At 40.3% G+C, this 14601-nt stretch overlaps 2 protein-coding genes across 3 annotated transcripts; one reads left to right on the plus strand and one right to left on the minus strand.

The window, feature by feature from the left end:
- Positions 1–839: 839 nt before the first annotated feature.
- Positions 840–6065, plus strand: cfap210 (cilia and flagella associated protein 210; the record flags this gene model as incomplete). The annotated part of the gene is made up of 8 exons (XM_083776711.1): positions 840–1025; positions 1360–1533; positions 1628–1833; positions 2471–2627; positions 2788–2927; positions 3470–3662; positions 3781–3945; positions 4657–6065. 8 exons carry the CDS (start codon positions 840–842, stop codon positions 5008–5010), a joined length of 1575 nt encoding a protein of 524 aa, XP_083632837.1. The 3' UTR covers positions 5011–6065.
- Positions 5473–13945, minus strand: ppig (peptidylprolyl isomerase G (cyclophilin G)). 2 transcript variants are annotated; one of them, XM_083777434.1, is made up of 13 exons: positions 13823–13945; positions 13150–13226; positions 12992–13066; positions 12529–12636; positions 12130–12174; positions 11940–12027; positions 11797–11826; positions 11566–11705; positions 11309–11474; positions 10147–10326; positions 9962–10043; positions 8375–8508; positions 5473–7270 (listed from the first exon to the last, which is right to left on the minus strand). In XM_083777434.1, the coding sequence occupies exons 2-13, from the start codon at positions 13208–13210 to the stop codon at positions 6298–6300; spliced, it is 2082 nt and encodes a 693-aa protein (XP_083633560.1). In that variant the 5' UTR covers positions 13211–13226; positions 13823–13945; the 3' UTR covers positions 5473–6297. The 2 variants fall into 2 exon arrangements, with proteins under 2 accessions (XP_083633560.1, XP_083633561.1); XM_083777435.1 differs by having other exon boundaries at positions 13828–13930.
- Between the last annotated feature and the right edge of the window lie 656 nt (positions 13946–14601).

The raw sequence follows: 14601 nt of genomic DNA on the forward strand, positions 1-14601 counted from the left end.
TAGGCCTACACTACATCACCTGACATTGACTCTCACATGACATGCCAGGCTTAGGTATTTAGCATTTAGTCGCTCTGGTCCATAGCTCTAATGGGTTAATGCAACGTATTAGAGCTATGGAATCAGAGTTAGGTACCTAATTAGACTTCTTTCTCTGTGATTTGGTAGGTGGGATGAATTAATGAATGGTATGTGTGGTTGGTAATGAATGAAGCATAAAACCAGAACTAATGGCGCCATCTGCTGGTTATCCTCTGTCCCAGCGTTACTCATCTGCAAAGAGAGTGCTGTTGACCAGCAGCCTGCTTTGTCATTGGTTTAACCGTTGCTTAGAAACGCTAACAAAGTAGCAATTTTCCCCCTGATACTGGGTACTTTGAGGAAACCTCTTTGTTTAAAATGTAGAAGTGTACTATTGAGGACATATATTAAGCTATCCACAACTCATGATACATCAAGATTTTCAAATGCTGTAGATCATTTTGTATAAATACCCTGTAGTGCAGCCTATAATTATGGCAGCATTGCTACACCGAGGTCAAAGGAGAGGTTTCAGCATGAAAGGTGAGAGGAAAGTGAAGATAATATGGATTTGTTATCAATGTCATTTGTAATCAATTCTGTCAACAACACAATTCTGAACAATTTAAAATTGTGCTTGGTGTTGGTAGGCCTATTTGTTATTATTTAGTCTGGTTAACTCCTGTTTGTTGCCATCATCATCATCCTTGATATTGTATTGTTTTATGCCACAGATTATTTCGTCTGAAACTGTAGGCCTATGTATTTTTACATTTTGTTTATTTGTAATGTCCTCAGGTGAGGTAGACAATGGGAAAATGCAACTACCAGATCTTCGTCACGTCACTGTTTTGCCCAAAGCCGAATGGCTTCGAATTCGAGGTAGTTCAACTTCAAACCAGTACAATAATCAAAAGGAAAGCACCAGAGATGCAGCACAACAACGAGAGGCCATGCATCTGTGCTCCAAAGAGATGGTGAAATTTTGGTCCAACACCATTTCTGTAAGTTATTTACTTTATTGGCTTGACTGCACTGAGCACCGTGAGCGTTGCACTGAAAACAAATTGACTGATGCCGAAGTGGAAAGTTAGTTTTTACTTCACTGCATATTTGACATATTTGCATGTGTGTGTGTGTGTGTGTGTGTGTGTGTGTGCGCGTGTGTGTGTCAGATTAATGACATTTGCTGTGATATTTAAGTGAAGTAATGAATCAATAATTATAATTCAGTAATATAGTATATTTTTCTGAATAGCCATTCTGTGTGATAAGCATTTTTACACCGAATTTGAGCACTTCTTCCATCACTGTGTATAAAACATAAATTTGTTATAGGGTCAAAGACAAAAGAAACTTGAGGCAAAGAAGATTCGGGAGGCCATCGAGGAAGAACAGAGAAAATTAACTGATATAGAAGAGGCCAAATATCAAGCACAGAAGAGGAAGGAGGCTATTGCAAAAGCCAAGGCTCAGCAATATTATCAAACTGACCGCGTCAAAAGATTTCATGTTTGTACAATAACTGGAACAACCTTTTAAAATGTTACTGGAGTCTAATGTTAAGGGGCAATTCAACCATTATGTACTTGTACTACTTTTGCAGAGTGCACTCTTGCTGACTGAAGTTTTGAAGGAGAGGGATGCACAGGTCGAACTGAAGCAAAGAATTCAGAACAATTCTAAGGATGTAGATAAAGAATTCATGGCCAGAATCAAATCCCAAGAGGATGAAGCGTTGAAAGTGGAGCAGCAGAAAATACTTCAGAACAGGCTTGAGAGGCAGGCTGTTGCAGAAGATTTGAAACATCAGTAAGTCTTACTTAAACAAAACTTCCAAGAAAGTGCAAACCCACCACTAGTCTATTGTTCATGATTGAAATCTATGGAAAATATTCAAGTTAAATTACATGCATTCATAAAGAACAAAGTACTGTATATGGACTCAAGAGGCGCAAATAAGCAATCAGTAAAACAGTAAAAGAAAGTAATGAAAACAACCAATGACAAATAATAAAATATCTGTAACATCGGGGGAATAAAAAGCTAGTGTATAAAACAGTCTTGAGCCTGGATTTAAATAATTCAATTGAGGTGGGAAATCTGACAGGCTGTCACACAGTCTATGTGCCTTAGGCTTAGACTCTAGGCGGGACTGCAACAGCAAAGGCATGGTCACCCCTTTAACCCATGGGACAGCTAGAACCCTTAAGTCAGCCAACCTGAGTAATATGGTCCCTCTTCCTGGTACCTTTCAAGAGCCTGGCTGAGTTGGGTTTCTTCTGGAAGGCGGCTGTCCATCGGAGAGTTAGTTCTGGCTTGTATTTGTTTGTTAATTGATTTATTTTATTCCCCTCTCCCTCAAGATTGTAAATAATAATTTGTTCTTAATAACTTTGCTTGGTTAAATAAAGATTATTCTTATCATTATTTTTCTTTTAACCCTAAGGATGAAGGAACATGAGCTGGTGAGAGAGAGAGAAAAACTAGAGGACAAGAAAGAGGGAGAGGAAATCCATCAATTTCGGGAACTTTATCTATGGGAGCAAAGCATGGAGAAGCAAAGCCAATTACAGCAGAAGAGAAACATCATGCAGTCTCATTTGGTGAGGTTTGAGCAAGAGTTATTCTTTAAATGTTGACATGTTACTGTATATGCATCTTAATGCATTTAAGCATTGGGTATTTAGAAAAGCGCTATATAAATTTGAGATTTTATTATACACTATGTACTAATATTATAAAATACACATGATGTACTTACAGGAGCACCTCTCCAGCAAAGATATCATAAAAGCAATAGACGCACAAAAACAGGAGATGGAAGATGAGCAAAGGAAATGTTTTGTTGCTGCAAAACAAAACATAATGCAGTTAAGGAGAAACAAAGAGGCAGAGTTGTTTAGGTAAGTACAAGTGAAGGGCTTCACGTAAGGTTTTTAGAGCATGACTACAACAGGACATCCACAGAAAACCCAAATCACAATTGCTCAGCTACCTATAATGTGGTGATGCAGATAGAGAAGCTTGTTACAGTTTCACTTATTTCGATTCACCCTGGATAATAGCTATATGAGCCAAATTCATTAAATATTATGCAAGTACCTATGATGTACCAGCTCAATGGTCTTGTGGTTTGAGTGTCTGCCCTGAGACTGGGAGGTCGGGGTTTGATCCCTGGACGGGTCATACAATACCAAAGACTCTGAAAAATGGGACCTAATGCCTCCCTGCTTGGAACTCAGCATAAAGGTTTTGATTGGGGGTATGTCCCTGCGACATACTAGCGTCATGTCCATGGGGTGTACTTGTACATCAAGCTGCCTCACGCTACAGAAACAGGAGATAGGCTCCTGAGCTATGGGCCTCATGGCTCGGCAAGGCTTACTTACTTTATTTTTTACAATGATGTAATATAGCTTCACCACATGCTGATTTTATCCTTCAGAGAGGCTCAGATGCTCAGGGATAAGATCATCGACAAACTAACAGCAACAAAACAGGAGCAGGTCGTTGACGAAGAACAACTGATCGCTAAGGCCATCGCTGAGCGAGAAGCTAAACAGGCACAGAAACAGAAGGAGGGAGATGACACTAAGGCTTCAATGTTGAAGTCAATTACTGCACATAGGGAACTGATGGTAAATAATTTAGTCACATTGCATTTTGATGAATATTCCAAAGTATAAGTTGATTTTCCATTTTTCCCTTATGTGAACTAAATGTGTACATGGCACTTTTCATCTACATTTTCATCAGAGGCAGGAAAAGGAGAAGAAGAATCTGGCAGAACAACAGAATTCACTGGACATTCTACATGCCAGAAAAGAGGCTGATCGTCTATTCTTTGAGAAGCAACAATTGAAGGCTCAAAAAAGGATAGAGGGTGAAAGAATTTTACAAGGCCACTACGTCAATCAAATGGTAATTCCCAGAAGGTTGACTGTCACTATATCAAACAGTGCATATACTTCCATGAGTAACAAACTAATAAGGCATTACTTTTTCACATGGGGTTAGTAAACTTAGTAATGCATTACCATTTTTATATTTATTCTAATGAATTAATGCGTACTAATAGTAATGCAGTTTGTCAACTCAACCATGAACTTTTATTCAATTTAGCTAAACATATCCTGTGCCAAGAGGATGTTGGAGCTTCTGAGTTGTTTCATCATATTGAAATTTAGGCGGTTAAAATTGCACTTCAATACCAGTAGCATTATTGTCATTATTTTTCTTTAATTAAAGATATTTTGGGGTTAAAATAAAACCTTTTTTAAAAGGTTAAAGCCCTATTTTCTGATAGTAATCATTGCTAGTTTATTTATTAAGTAACAAAGTCTTCCCCATCTCTCCAGCACTTCAATAAACAGAAAATACATTTTCAGGTGGTTGCAAAATTACAGCCAATAAGGAGACCACCCATTTATCAGCTTCATTTTTAATGTTCCAGTTCCAATATTGTCTGCTAATTTCTTGATTGTTTAATCTGTATTCTGTCTGAGTTCTCTTGGATAAAATTGGTATCCCAACCTGAAAATGCTCAATGTATCACATAACCAGAAAACTGGCTCCAGAGACAATTATGAACTTTCAAGCTTCAAGTAACCATTTTCATTCTTTAATTTGTAGGCTGAAAAATGTGCCATGGGCCGGAAACTGAGAACAGAGCAACAGGAGTTTGAAGCAAAGAATACAGACGTTGTCATTGAAGAGGAGAAACAATTCCGACAATATGCAATACATGTTATCAAAACTGCAGCAGAGGCCAAGCGAAATGTCCTTCCACTACGCAAAGCAGCCAGGGAAGGAATTGGAGGTGGTCTTGGACCCATTTTTGGTGGAGTTAGACCTAGCTACCTGGTTCATGATGTTACTGGTGTTGAGATGCCAACATATATCTGTGGTACAACCCAAAATATCAAAGATCTTCATGAGACCTCCGATATTCACGAGGCAAAGAAACGTCTTGGTTTCACGTGGTAACGGGTTAGCATTTTGACACTAAATTGTGACCATAGCTGTCAAATGTGAAAAATTAATAAATGATCACCAATGTGGATTTGTGTCAATACAATTACGCCTCTAAGATAAATTTCCTAGTGTACCTAAATGTGCCAAAAAGATGTCTTCAAATAAATGCACCAACATCTCCCTTTGCTTACATGTCAACATCAAAGAGGGTACTGTACCATGAAACATAAATGTACCAGGACACCAGTGTGATGCAGTCATTCCGACCATATTTGTCTTTGACATGGAACATCAATACTGGGGAACCACTTGCACAAACCAATCACTCTCAACACTAGTAATTTACCGTAACATAGTATTGTACTCTACACAAAAAGTAAACAGTTTACAGGAAGGCAAGTTTAACTAAAATAGAGTGACAGTTTATTTTCCACTCGTCCATATTTGTGGGGAAAAAAGAAAAAAAAAACAATGTTTTGTACAAACTCATTTTATGTATTTTTTTTCCTACAGCATTTCAGAGACGTATTTTTCCATTTGAACAGCACACCGTAGACATCTCAAAATCAGTAAAAAATGAAGACAACAATAATAGTTATCAATACAGATAATCCACAGTGAATCAGGGATAAGCATGCAAGAAATAACAGGAGACCGACTCTTCCACATCATCACTTGCTACAGTAAAATAACTTGCCCGGTGAAAGTATACCATGTGGCTATTCTGCCCTATAAAGCCAGTACAGTAACTAGTTTTGGACACAAACTCATTTGTCTCAATGGTCAAATCAGGCTTCATGATTTCAGAGAAACGCCCTTAAAAATCCAAATTCACGCCCGGTGTGTGGAGACCTTTAGCGTATCAATTAGTGCAATATCACTTAGACTAATACCCCACCATGTGGCTGGTCAGTTAAAAGAGTTTGATTCTTTGCATGGTTACTGCACTTTGGCTTTGTAGGGCAGTATTAGTGTTAAGCAGTCAATTAACTACATTCTTAGCCCAAAACCAATGGCATTAAATAACACTTATAAAATTACAGTAAAAAAAAATGCTAGGAAAAAAAGGTTTTAAAAAGTTTTCTGTTCCACTTAATCATTCAAAATCTCCCCCCCCCCCCCCCCCCCCCCAATTTGATCAATTTCTTTCTAGAAACTGTATAATTTGAAACCATATAATTGGATATATCATAAAGCCAACATGTAATTTACAGATGCATTAAAAAAAAAAGAACTCACACTTCCATGGGTATTAAACAAGTTCAGATAAAATGTCTAGCTATGTTAAGAATCACACACCTAGTCATCAGAACTTGAACTCGAGCTCGTCTTCCTGCTGCGGTTTCTGTCCTTGCCCTTTGTGTCACGACTCCCTCTTGAGGAGATGACGGTCACAATTCTGGTGTCGTTTTTGGATTTGGAAGGGGATTTCCTCTGCGGACTACCTTCCAGTCTCTTCTTGGAATCCGGGCTCTTTCGACTCTTCCTTTTCTCATCCCCGTCATGCTCGGAACTACTGCTACATCTGCTCTTAGACCTCTTTCGGTGGGTGGACTCAGAGTCTTTATTTTTCCTATGAGATGAGCGGTTATTACTGTGGTCACTCTTGCTTCTGGAGCGTCTGCCTCTATGCGAGTCTCTGGCCTTATTTCTGTCTGAGCTTCGCTCCCTGTTCTTGGATGTCTCTCCCCTTTTATCATTGTCCCTCTCGTTGTGGCGCCGTCGTTCCTGACTCCTGCTACGCTCCCTTGCCCTCTCTCTCCCTTTCTCCCGATGGTCCTGTTTGTCTCTTGATGAAGCACGTCTTCCCCTGTCCCTGCTCCTACTTTTTGACCTTTGTCCGTCTTTTACAGTGTTGGTTTCCTTGCTTTGTGGCACTCGTTCTCCATTTTTTCCTTTAGTAATGTCCCCATGCTTATCAGATTCTGAATGCTTGTTTCTTTCTTTGCTGCGATTGGATTCGGACTCCTTTTCTTTCCCTTTGCTTCTGGAGCGGCCTCTTCTGTCCTTACCCTTTTGTTTATGATCCCTATCCCTGCTCTTTGATCTTCCACCCTTTTCCCTGCTCTTACTGCGACTTTGAGATGTGGCATGTTTCTTTGCCTTGTGTTTGTCACCTTTCTCCTCTGCCTTCTTCTTTGAAGTGTCCTTGCTTCTAGATCGGTGAGAGTGGCCCTTCTTGTCTTTCTTACCATCAGTGGCATGTTCATGCTTTGTTTCGTCACCTTTCGAAGCTTTAGCAGCTTCCTCCTTGGCATCGACCATGTCACCTCTGCAAAAGAAAAAGTATAGAATATCAGAATGTTGTGAATAAAAACAGCTGAAGCAATAAAAGCAGTTACTCGGTGAGATTATTCCAATAGCGTGCTAATTAGCAAATCATCAAGTTTGTGCTGTTGTGTGCAAAGGTTGTAAGTTGTTTCTCAAATTTGTATCAATGTGACAAACAGTATGTCAATGCATGGTTGTCGTTTTGTATTGCTATAAAATTGTTGTTTAAACAATTAAACACATGTCAACCATGTATTCATCTATGTGTTCACATATAATACCACCATTCCAATAAATACAAGGGCCTTTCATTTTGTATTGCAATTGACCTAGATAGTAGAGATTCGTAATAAGCCATATCACTGGTCATGATCCAAGCACAGGAAATACAGGGCGAAAGAGCGAGACAGGAGTCAGGACGCCAAATCTTAATTTTCATTAAATCATTGTCTCTCTGCGTCACACACATCCAAATGTTTGCGCTGCAGTGTAGATTCCCTTGTGTTTTTTTTCAACATTATTCACGTGAGATGCATTGGTTTTATAGACTATTTAACAGCAACATCTACCAATATGTACACCTGGATTTACTAATACTTAGGCTTTCTACCCACAGAATAAAGGTTATATTAATATATTATCATCTATCGATGTGAGCACAGGGCTGTCCTGTGCTCTCATTGGCTGTAATATGGACCTTCCAGTCGGCGAGAGTCAAATATCAAACCTGCTAGATATTCAGAAACGCTCGGGAAGGCATCAGAGAACACCTTTATCGCCAGTTTGCCACTGGACCTTTAAGCACGATCTTGCATCAGATCAGGGGGTTTTGTCGGTGAGCGCCAAATATGCTACCCGACAGCATAATCTGAGGAAATATCGTGCAGTGTGTAGGGGCCATAAAGAGGATTTGAGTGTTTGCTCAGATTATGAAAATGAAGTAACACTGGTCTCAACATGTGCTGTCGTTCCAAAGCCCCACCTCCCGAAAACAGCCCAACCCCAAACAATTTCCCTTTAGATTACAAAAGACAATTTTACCCAAAAAGCAACATGCAGAGTTTCAGGAAATGAAAAAATAAAATAAAGAGGATTAGTTTATTACTTGTCGCCCTTAATCCAACGCTCGCCACTGGTTGCTCTCATCCTCTGCCGCTGCATCTCCTGTCGCCAGTGGGGAGGAGTTTCACTACGCCGGAAGCGATCCCTTGACCTCGAGCGAGACGGAGTCCGATACCGCTAGAAGAGACGGGCAATATGAAAAAGTCAATGTTCATTTCTGTGTATAAAAAAGGCTGTAATCGCATTACTGGAAATGATGCACATTCTATAAAAAAGTATAATTAACCAAGTAACCCTATTTTTCTATTTGAAAATATCCCATCTATAAGCTCACAATCGAGTGAGACTGCGGATCTGCCATTTAAAAAACTGTTCACCCGACATGCCCAAAATAGGGACACCAGGGTTAAAATGGCTGAAAAGAGATGGACCAAGTCATACTTTTTTTTTATTTTTATCCCACGATTTTGTAACCCAGTTTTCTTTTCACCCAGTGCCAATTATCTAATGTAATCCTGGGCGCTACACTTCCTCTGCCAACCTGGGGGGCAGCGGACTGACCTCATGCCTCCTTCTATGCATGAGGAGTCCAAGCTGCTTCTTTTCACCTGACAGAGGGGAATTTCCCAGGCCGGACGTAGCGCGTGGAAGGGACACGTTATTCCGACCAGTTCCTTTCTCCTCCATCAGGCACCCCGGCTGGCCAGGGGGGGGGGGGGGTAGTTTTGACCAAGTCATACTTTTGAATGAGCCACTGGCTACATTTACATGGGCAGTTAAATCCCCTTTTCATTCCGAATAGAAGTTCAATCCTATTACACGTTGTCATGTAAACACCTACAAAAACTTAAATCCGAATGAAAATGCTCGATGCGATCTAAAAACCATTCCGATGTCACTGGCCGGATTATTCCAATGTTCAATGCGATTGAAAGAAAATTGGACTCATTTAGTATACACTGCTTCGGATGCAAGTTCATTCTGGTCTTTCTGAGCATGCTCCAAGGCGCGCCGAGGAGTTTGCACATAGAGCGCGTTATTTCGTGCATTTTGCAGATCCGAAATCCACAAAAAAAAGTGGGGCAGCAGCAGACGATGATACCCCTGATCTGTGTGTGTGTTCAACGGTCTCTCTCTCTCTCTCAAAAATAACGAGCGACCCGATACAATAATAATCAGTGTGTTGCGTGCCCTGGCCGTGCTGTAGATAATAAAGCACAAATAAAAACGAGATGATCACCTTCCCAGCGGAGAAGGGGAGCCGCAGCAGGTAAACATACTATATGCCCGCCCCTATCCAACCAGCAGCCTCAAAGCTACTGCGGAATGAAAAGATGGGATTTCAAAGTATTGTCTTTCGTCTGTAATGTTTGTATTGTTGAGAAAGTCACAATGAATGAACTGCCTATATTTTATGTGTCCAACAGATGGCATAGTTTCACGTGAATTAACATGTATCATGTCTTATATCACTTCTCCATATAAACACTCATTCGGAATGACCATTTCCCATGGAAACTCGCAGCAAAAAACATTACTTCCGAAGTATTTTATTCTGAAGTATTTATTTGGAATGATCACCCTTCATATAAACGCGGCCATTGTCATATAGTTGTCTCCTTGTACCTACCCTTGGACCCCTGCCTTTAATCTTCCTGCCAGAGCGTGTCATCACAAGTCTTCTGTTGTATGTCGACTGAGAGTTAAACATTCTGCCAATCAGAGGAAAAAACAGCATGTAAATTATCACATAATTTAGAACACCAAAGTATACAGGAAAGTAAGCACATCCTGGATTAAGTCAATGAGACCAACCTGTCTCTGGGCCTTTCCTCTCTTCTACGGTCCTTTCCAGTTTCCTCTTTCTCGTTCTGAACTGCTTGGGGACTTCTCCTCATAAGAAATCGGTTCTCTGGGATAGCAGGGATTTCTTCCGGTCGCACTGAAGATAAAAGCACCTCTTCATCTTTCTCCTCAGCGCTGTCAGGCTCAGATCTAGAAAGAAAATTCAGAGCTGTATAGTCTTTATTTATCCTTTATTGTAACTACCTACTGGGGACATGCAAGTCGGGAACGATCTAAGTCGGAAACACACCCCTCCCATTATCTGATGTACCGTTTGTCAGCTACCTGTGCATCACGTTTTGCTTTGTTCTGCCACTTCCGTTCGCTTCCTTAAAAGGAGAATTCCAGAGTAGCCGTTTTCTTACCGTAATCTGACGATGATAATCTATCTATAAATGCACCATGTCGAACCGTTAGCCCCACCGACCTCAAATTCGACACACCACCACAGGGTTAGTGCAGTGTCCTCAACTCGGTCGGACCCACGGTTGTCCAGAAACACTACAAACGGCCTGTGCCCAGGTTCTGGACAGGGCCGATGCCCAGGGGCCCAAATTAGCAAATTGATCACCCTAGATCTCCATATATGGAGCTGGCCTGTTCTGACATCACAATGTCAGACATGGGTACAAAGGGCATTGCATAGCCGGTTGGGGCATGGATATTCAACTTCCATCGCTACCGACTCAGTGCTTTACAGCCGGGCACCGGTCTGGTATGCATTAAACAGGCAAACAAACAAATAAAGTAGCGCGCTATAGGTCTGCGCAGGAAGGAGGGGTCTATCAGCTGCTTGCCTTAGAAGGAAGCCCATTTGGGACAAAACTTTTCCGACATAAGACAAAAAAAGGTTGTTGAGTGATCAATATAAGTGATTTAGAGATAGACCTGCCGTGCATGGTCGGAGCCGAGGAGCGCTTGGCATGGAATTTAGTACGAAAAAAGCTACTCTGGACTGCTCCCATACTTTCCGTTCCATTGCACATGATGCCAATTATATTAGCGACAGGGCAAATCAGTTAATTACTTGTTTGTCTTGGCTGTCGTTGAAAATGCACCAACAGGACCAATAACATTTTTTTCATGCGCAAACATACTGCTAATAATGAAACATAATACATTTTATACATACCTTTTTTTATGTTTCTTTTTTTGTTTTTTCTTTTGAGTCTTCGCCTTCTTTTTCCGTTTCTTGGCGTCTTTACCCGAGTCTTCCGACTCGGAGGATTCAGAAGAGGTGTCAGAGTCACTAGAGGTGCTGCTGCTTGAGGATGCTTTTTCCTTCTCATCTTTTTTTGCTGCAAATAATTTAAAGCAGTACTTAAGTCCCACCAACTGTAGCACCAACTTCTCGGACTCGAAAAGCTAAAAACACTTAATCACGCATACCTTTCAGTTTAGGGATGAGCTCTCCACAGTTCAAAACCTTCATCTCGGCATATGGTCTGCTGTTAGCATCGGTTTTCTGGCTCTCCATGGTCTGTACAACTTCTTGGCCTGCGATCACATGGCCAAAAACGACATGGACACTGCAAAAATACAATTCATGTTAGTTACGCAAAATATATTGACAGAAGTTGAACCATAATAGCAAATTCATAAATGTTGATGAATACTTACCCATCTAGATGTGGCGCCGGTTTCGTTGTTCTGGGGATTGGCATTGAGATGAAGGATTGAAGACAAAGATGACATTTTAACGTTTAAGAATGATGGGACCAACTAATAAAATGAAAGAAAAGGAGACTTAACATGGCACTTACATGAAAAACTGGGATCCATTGGTATCTTTACCCCTGTTTGCCATGGACATCAAGTATGGCTTGTTATGTTTGACAGAAAAGCTTTCATCTGGGGGGAAAGAGTATGGCCATGAAGTACAATATTTTCTTCGTGAAATAGAGTAAAATAAATGCCATCCATAAGAGCAGAGAGAGAGAGAAGTGTTTTTACCTTCAAAAAAGCCTCCATGGATGGATTCACCTCCTCTTCCATTGCCTGTTACAGAGAAGCATTATGAGAAGCAATGTTCTAACAATTTGGAAAATAAATGTTAAAAAGGTCACAGTACATTTGACACTCACACACACACACACACACACACACACCAGATTGGTAATTTAATTTGACCAATATGATCTAGTCTAAATAAGCCACAGAGAAACTTCTAAAACAATATACAGATGAATGTGAAAACAAATGGTTAATTGCAGCCATTGTCACAAGGGAAACTACAGTATAAAACACAATCTAAAAATAACACATTTTTGTAGCATTTCCAGATGTCAGTTGCATGAACCAACATATTTGTTTCTGTAACTAGTCTGTGAAATGGTCAAAATTAATGCTTACCTTCACTGAAGTCTCCTCCTTGAATCATGAAGTCCTTCACAACTCTATGGAACAGACATCCTTTGTAATGCAATGGCTTTTGTGTTCCTTTGCCAATACCTTTCTCACCTGGAAGACACAAGGTAAATTCCATTAAAGAACAAGCCCTTTTTGTATTATTAAAGCAGGTTATTAATTAAATATGAGTTTGCAATTTCACATTAAGACTCTAAAACAATTGTGTAACCTAACCTCTACTCTGTTGTCATAATGTGGTTTGTGCTGATGATCACAACTTTAGGCAAACTTTGCTACTCTCTTTCTTGCTCTGCATCGGGCAGGATGTTAATGTGGTATGTATATGGTGTATGTGTCCTGTACCAGTCGGGATGATTGTATATATTTTACTGTAGTTGTATACTTCTGTATACTTTAATATGTATTTTATTTTTGTAACTAGACAGTCACAGTCGATATAATTTACCTGTGCAGAGGCACCTGAAGTTCTCACAGGTTTTGGGGCAAACATCTGAAAACAACTCCACCACAACTCGGCCCACTGTGAAAAAGATGTACATCATGGTCAAGTTAATTTGAAATAAGTTAGTTAGCCATGCAGGGAGATGAGCAATGATTTCTTACCAAGCACGTTGCCGATTCCAATGTCAAGAAAGCATCGCGGACGTTGAGCCTTGATTCCCATTGTTGACCTCCTCAAACTAAATACCAAACAAAAATGTGAGCACTTACTACACTCGAACCAGGTCGGTGGGACATTGAATGTGCGATTTATCAGTAAACTATGGTCAACTCTGACAGGAATCGCAAAGACATAACTTTGAACAATATATTGATAAATAAACTCTTCTTGCAGAGGTTACAGTTAAAAAGTTGTATTGCAATTGCTCAATACAATAACGAGAGCTAGGTTGCAATGTTTTCGAACCGCCAACAGCTAATAGTTAGCTAGTTTGCTCGTACTCGTAGTGGTAGCCTGAGCCTCTGAAGCTAACGTTAGTAAATCAGCAAGGCGTGCAAGGTTATGCGGCTCCGGTTAAGCCGGTGGGGCGGAGTTAGCGCATTTAGCAAGAATGAAGGCCTCACACATCACAGCAGCACCGCCAAACCGGGATTCAGCGTAGAGCAGCACTGTTCCCACGAACACCTCCTCGGCCTTCTGTTAGCAACTTAGCAATGGATTCTCGGGTTCTAATAACATGTATTCTTTAGCAACACCACTTCCACGTTCACACACACACACAGTCACACACTCAAAACATATCGATTTACCGTCGAAATTAATCAAATGGCTTACCTCACCCCGAGAAACAAATATACTAGTTATCACAACAAGCTAGTTCTTGAATGACGATGAAAGCAAGTTTCATTCAGTTCACAGACAGTACTGTTTTCCAAAGATGGCGCGATTGTGGACGTCGTCACGTCAATGCATTTCTGCACTTTGGACATGCGCAGTGTAACTAGCTGGTGGAAGTCAGGTAATTCAGGTTTGCACCAGCAGGTGGCGTTCGGCTAAAAATGTGCAAGCTCACGCGACATGTGTAGCGGCTATTTTTTGCATGTGTGCAACATGACAACTATTTTAAAGTATTGCACAGTGACAACTAAAGTAAAAACGATCTAACTAAAATAAATGAATTTAAGATAATGATGTATCTGGATCACGGCGCTGTGTGCATTGGTCTCAAACATTGCAATATATTTAGCTTCAAGACCCTCCTCCGGATACAAACAGACGACCTCTGCTCGTGTTAGCCAATCAAAACATTGTATTCACCGGATCTGCCTGTGAAAGATAGGCGGGCCATCTTAACTATACGGAGGACTAACTAAATATCTTATACTATACTATACTATATTATGAAGTATTACCGAACCTTATTTAACACCAGTAACTATAAGAATGAAATGTCAGAGGAATACATTTTAACTGTTCCTGAGTCACAGTAAACTTTACCAATTAAAAGAGAAACCACATGTTAACTGAATCTTACTTTTAAGACTAACTCAAATAGGCTATATACTCACAAATAATGAGTAGCTCAATAATCCTACATTCAAATAACTTTATAG

Source organism: Protomyctophum parallelum (genome assembly GCF_964188405.1).
Source record: "Protomyctophum parallelum genome assembly, chromosome: 11".
In the NCBI taxonomy this organism is placed as follows: Eukaryota; Metazoa; Chordata; class Actinopteri; order Myctophiformes; family Myctophidae; genus Protomyctophum; species Protomyctophum parallelum.

Bases quoted from the DNA above. Each gene is read 5' to 3' on its own strand.
- ppig (XM_083777434.1), bottom strand. From the start codon at position 13,210: ATGGGAATCAAGGCTCAACGTCCGCGATGCTTTCTTGACATTGGAATC. The intron at 12,175-12,528 runs GTAAGCATTAAT...TCTCTGTAACAG, and splicing joins AGGAGGAGACTTCAGTGAAG to GCAATGGAAGAGGAGGTGAA. The intron at 7,271-8,374 runs GTAATAAACTAA...TTTCTTTTGCAG, and splicing joins CGTTGGATTAAGGGCGACAA to AGGTGACATGGTCGATGCCA.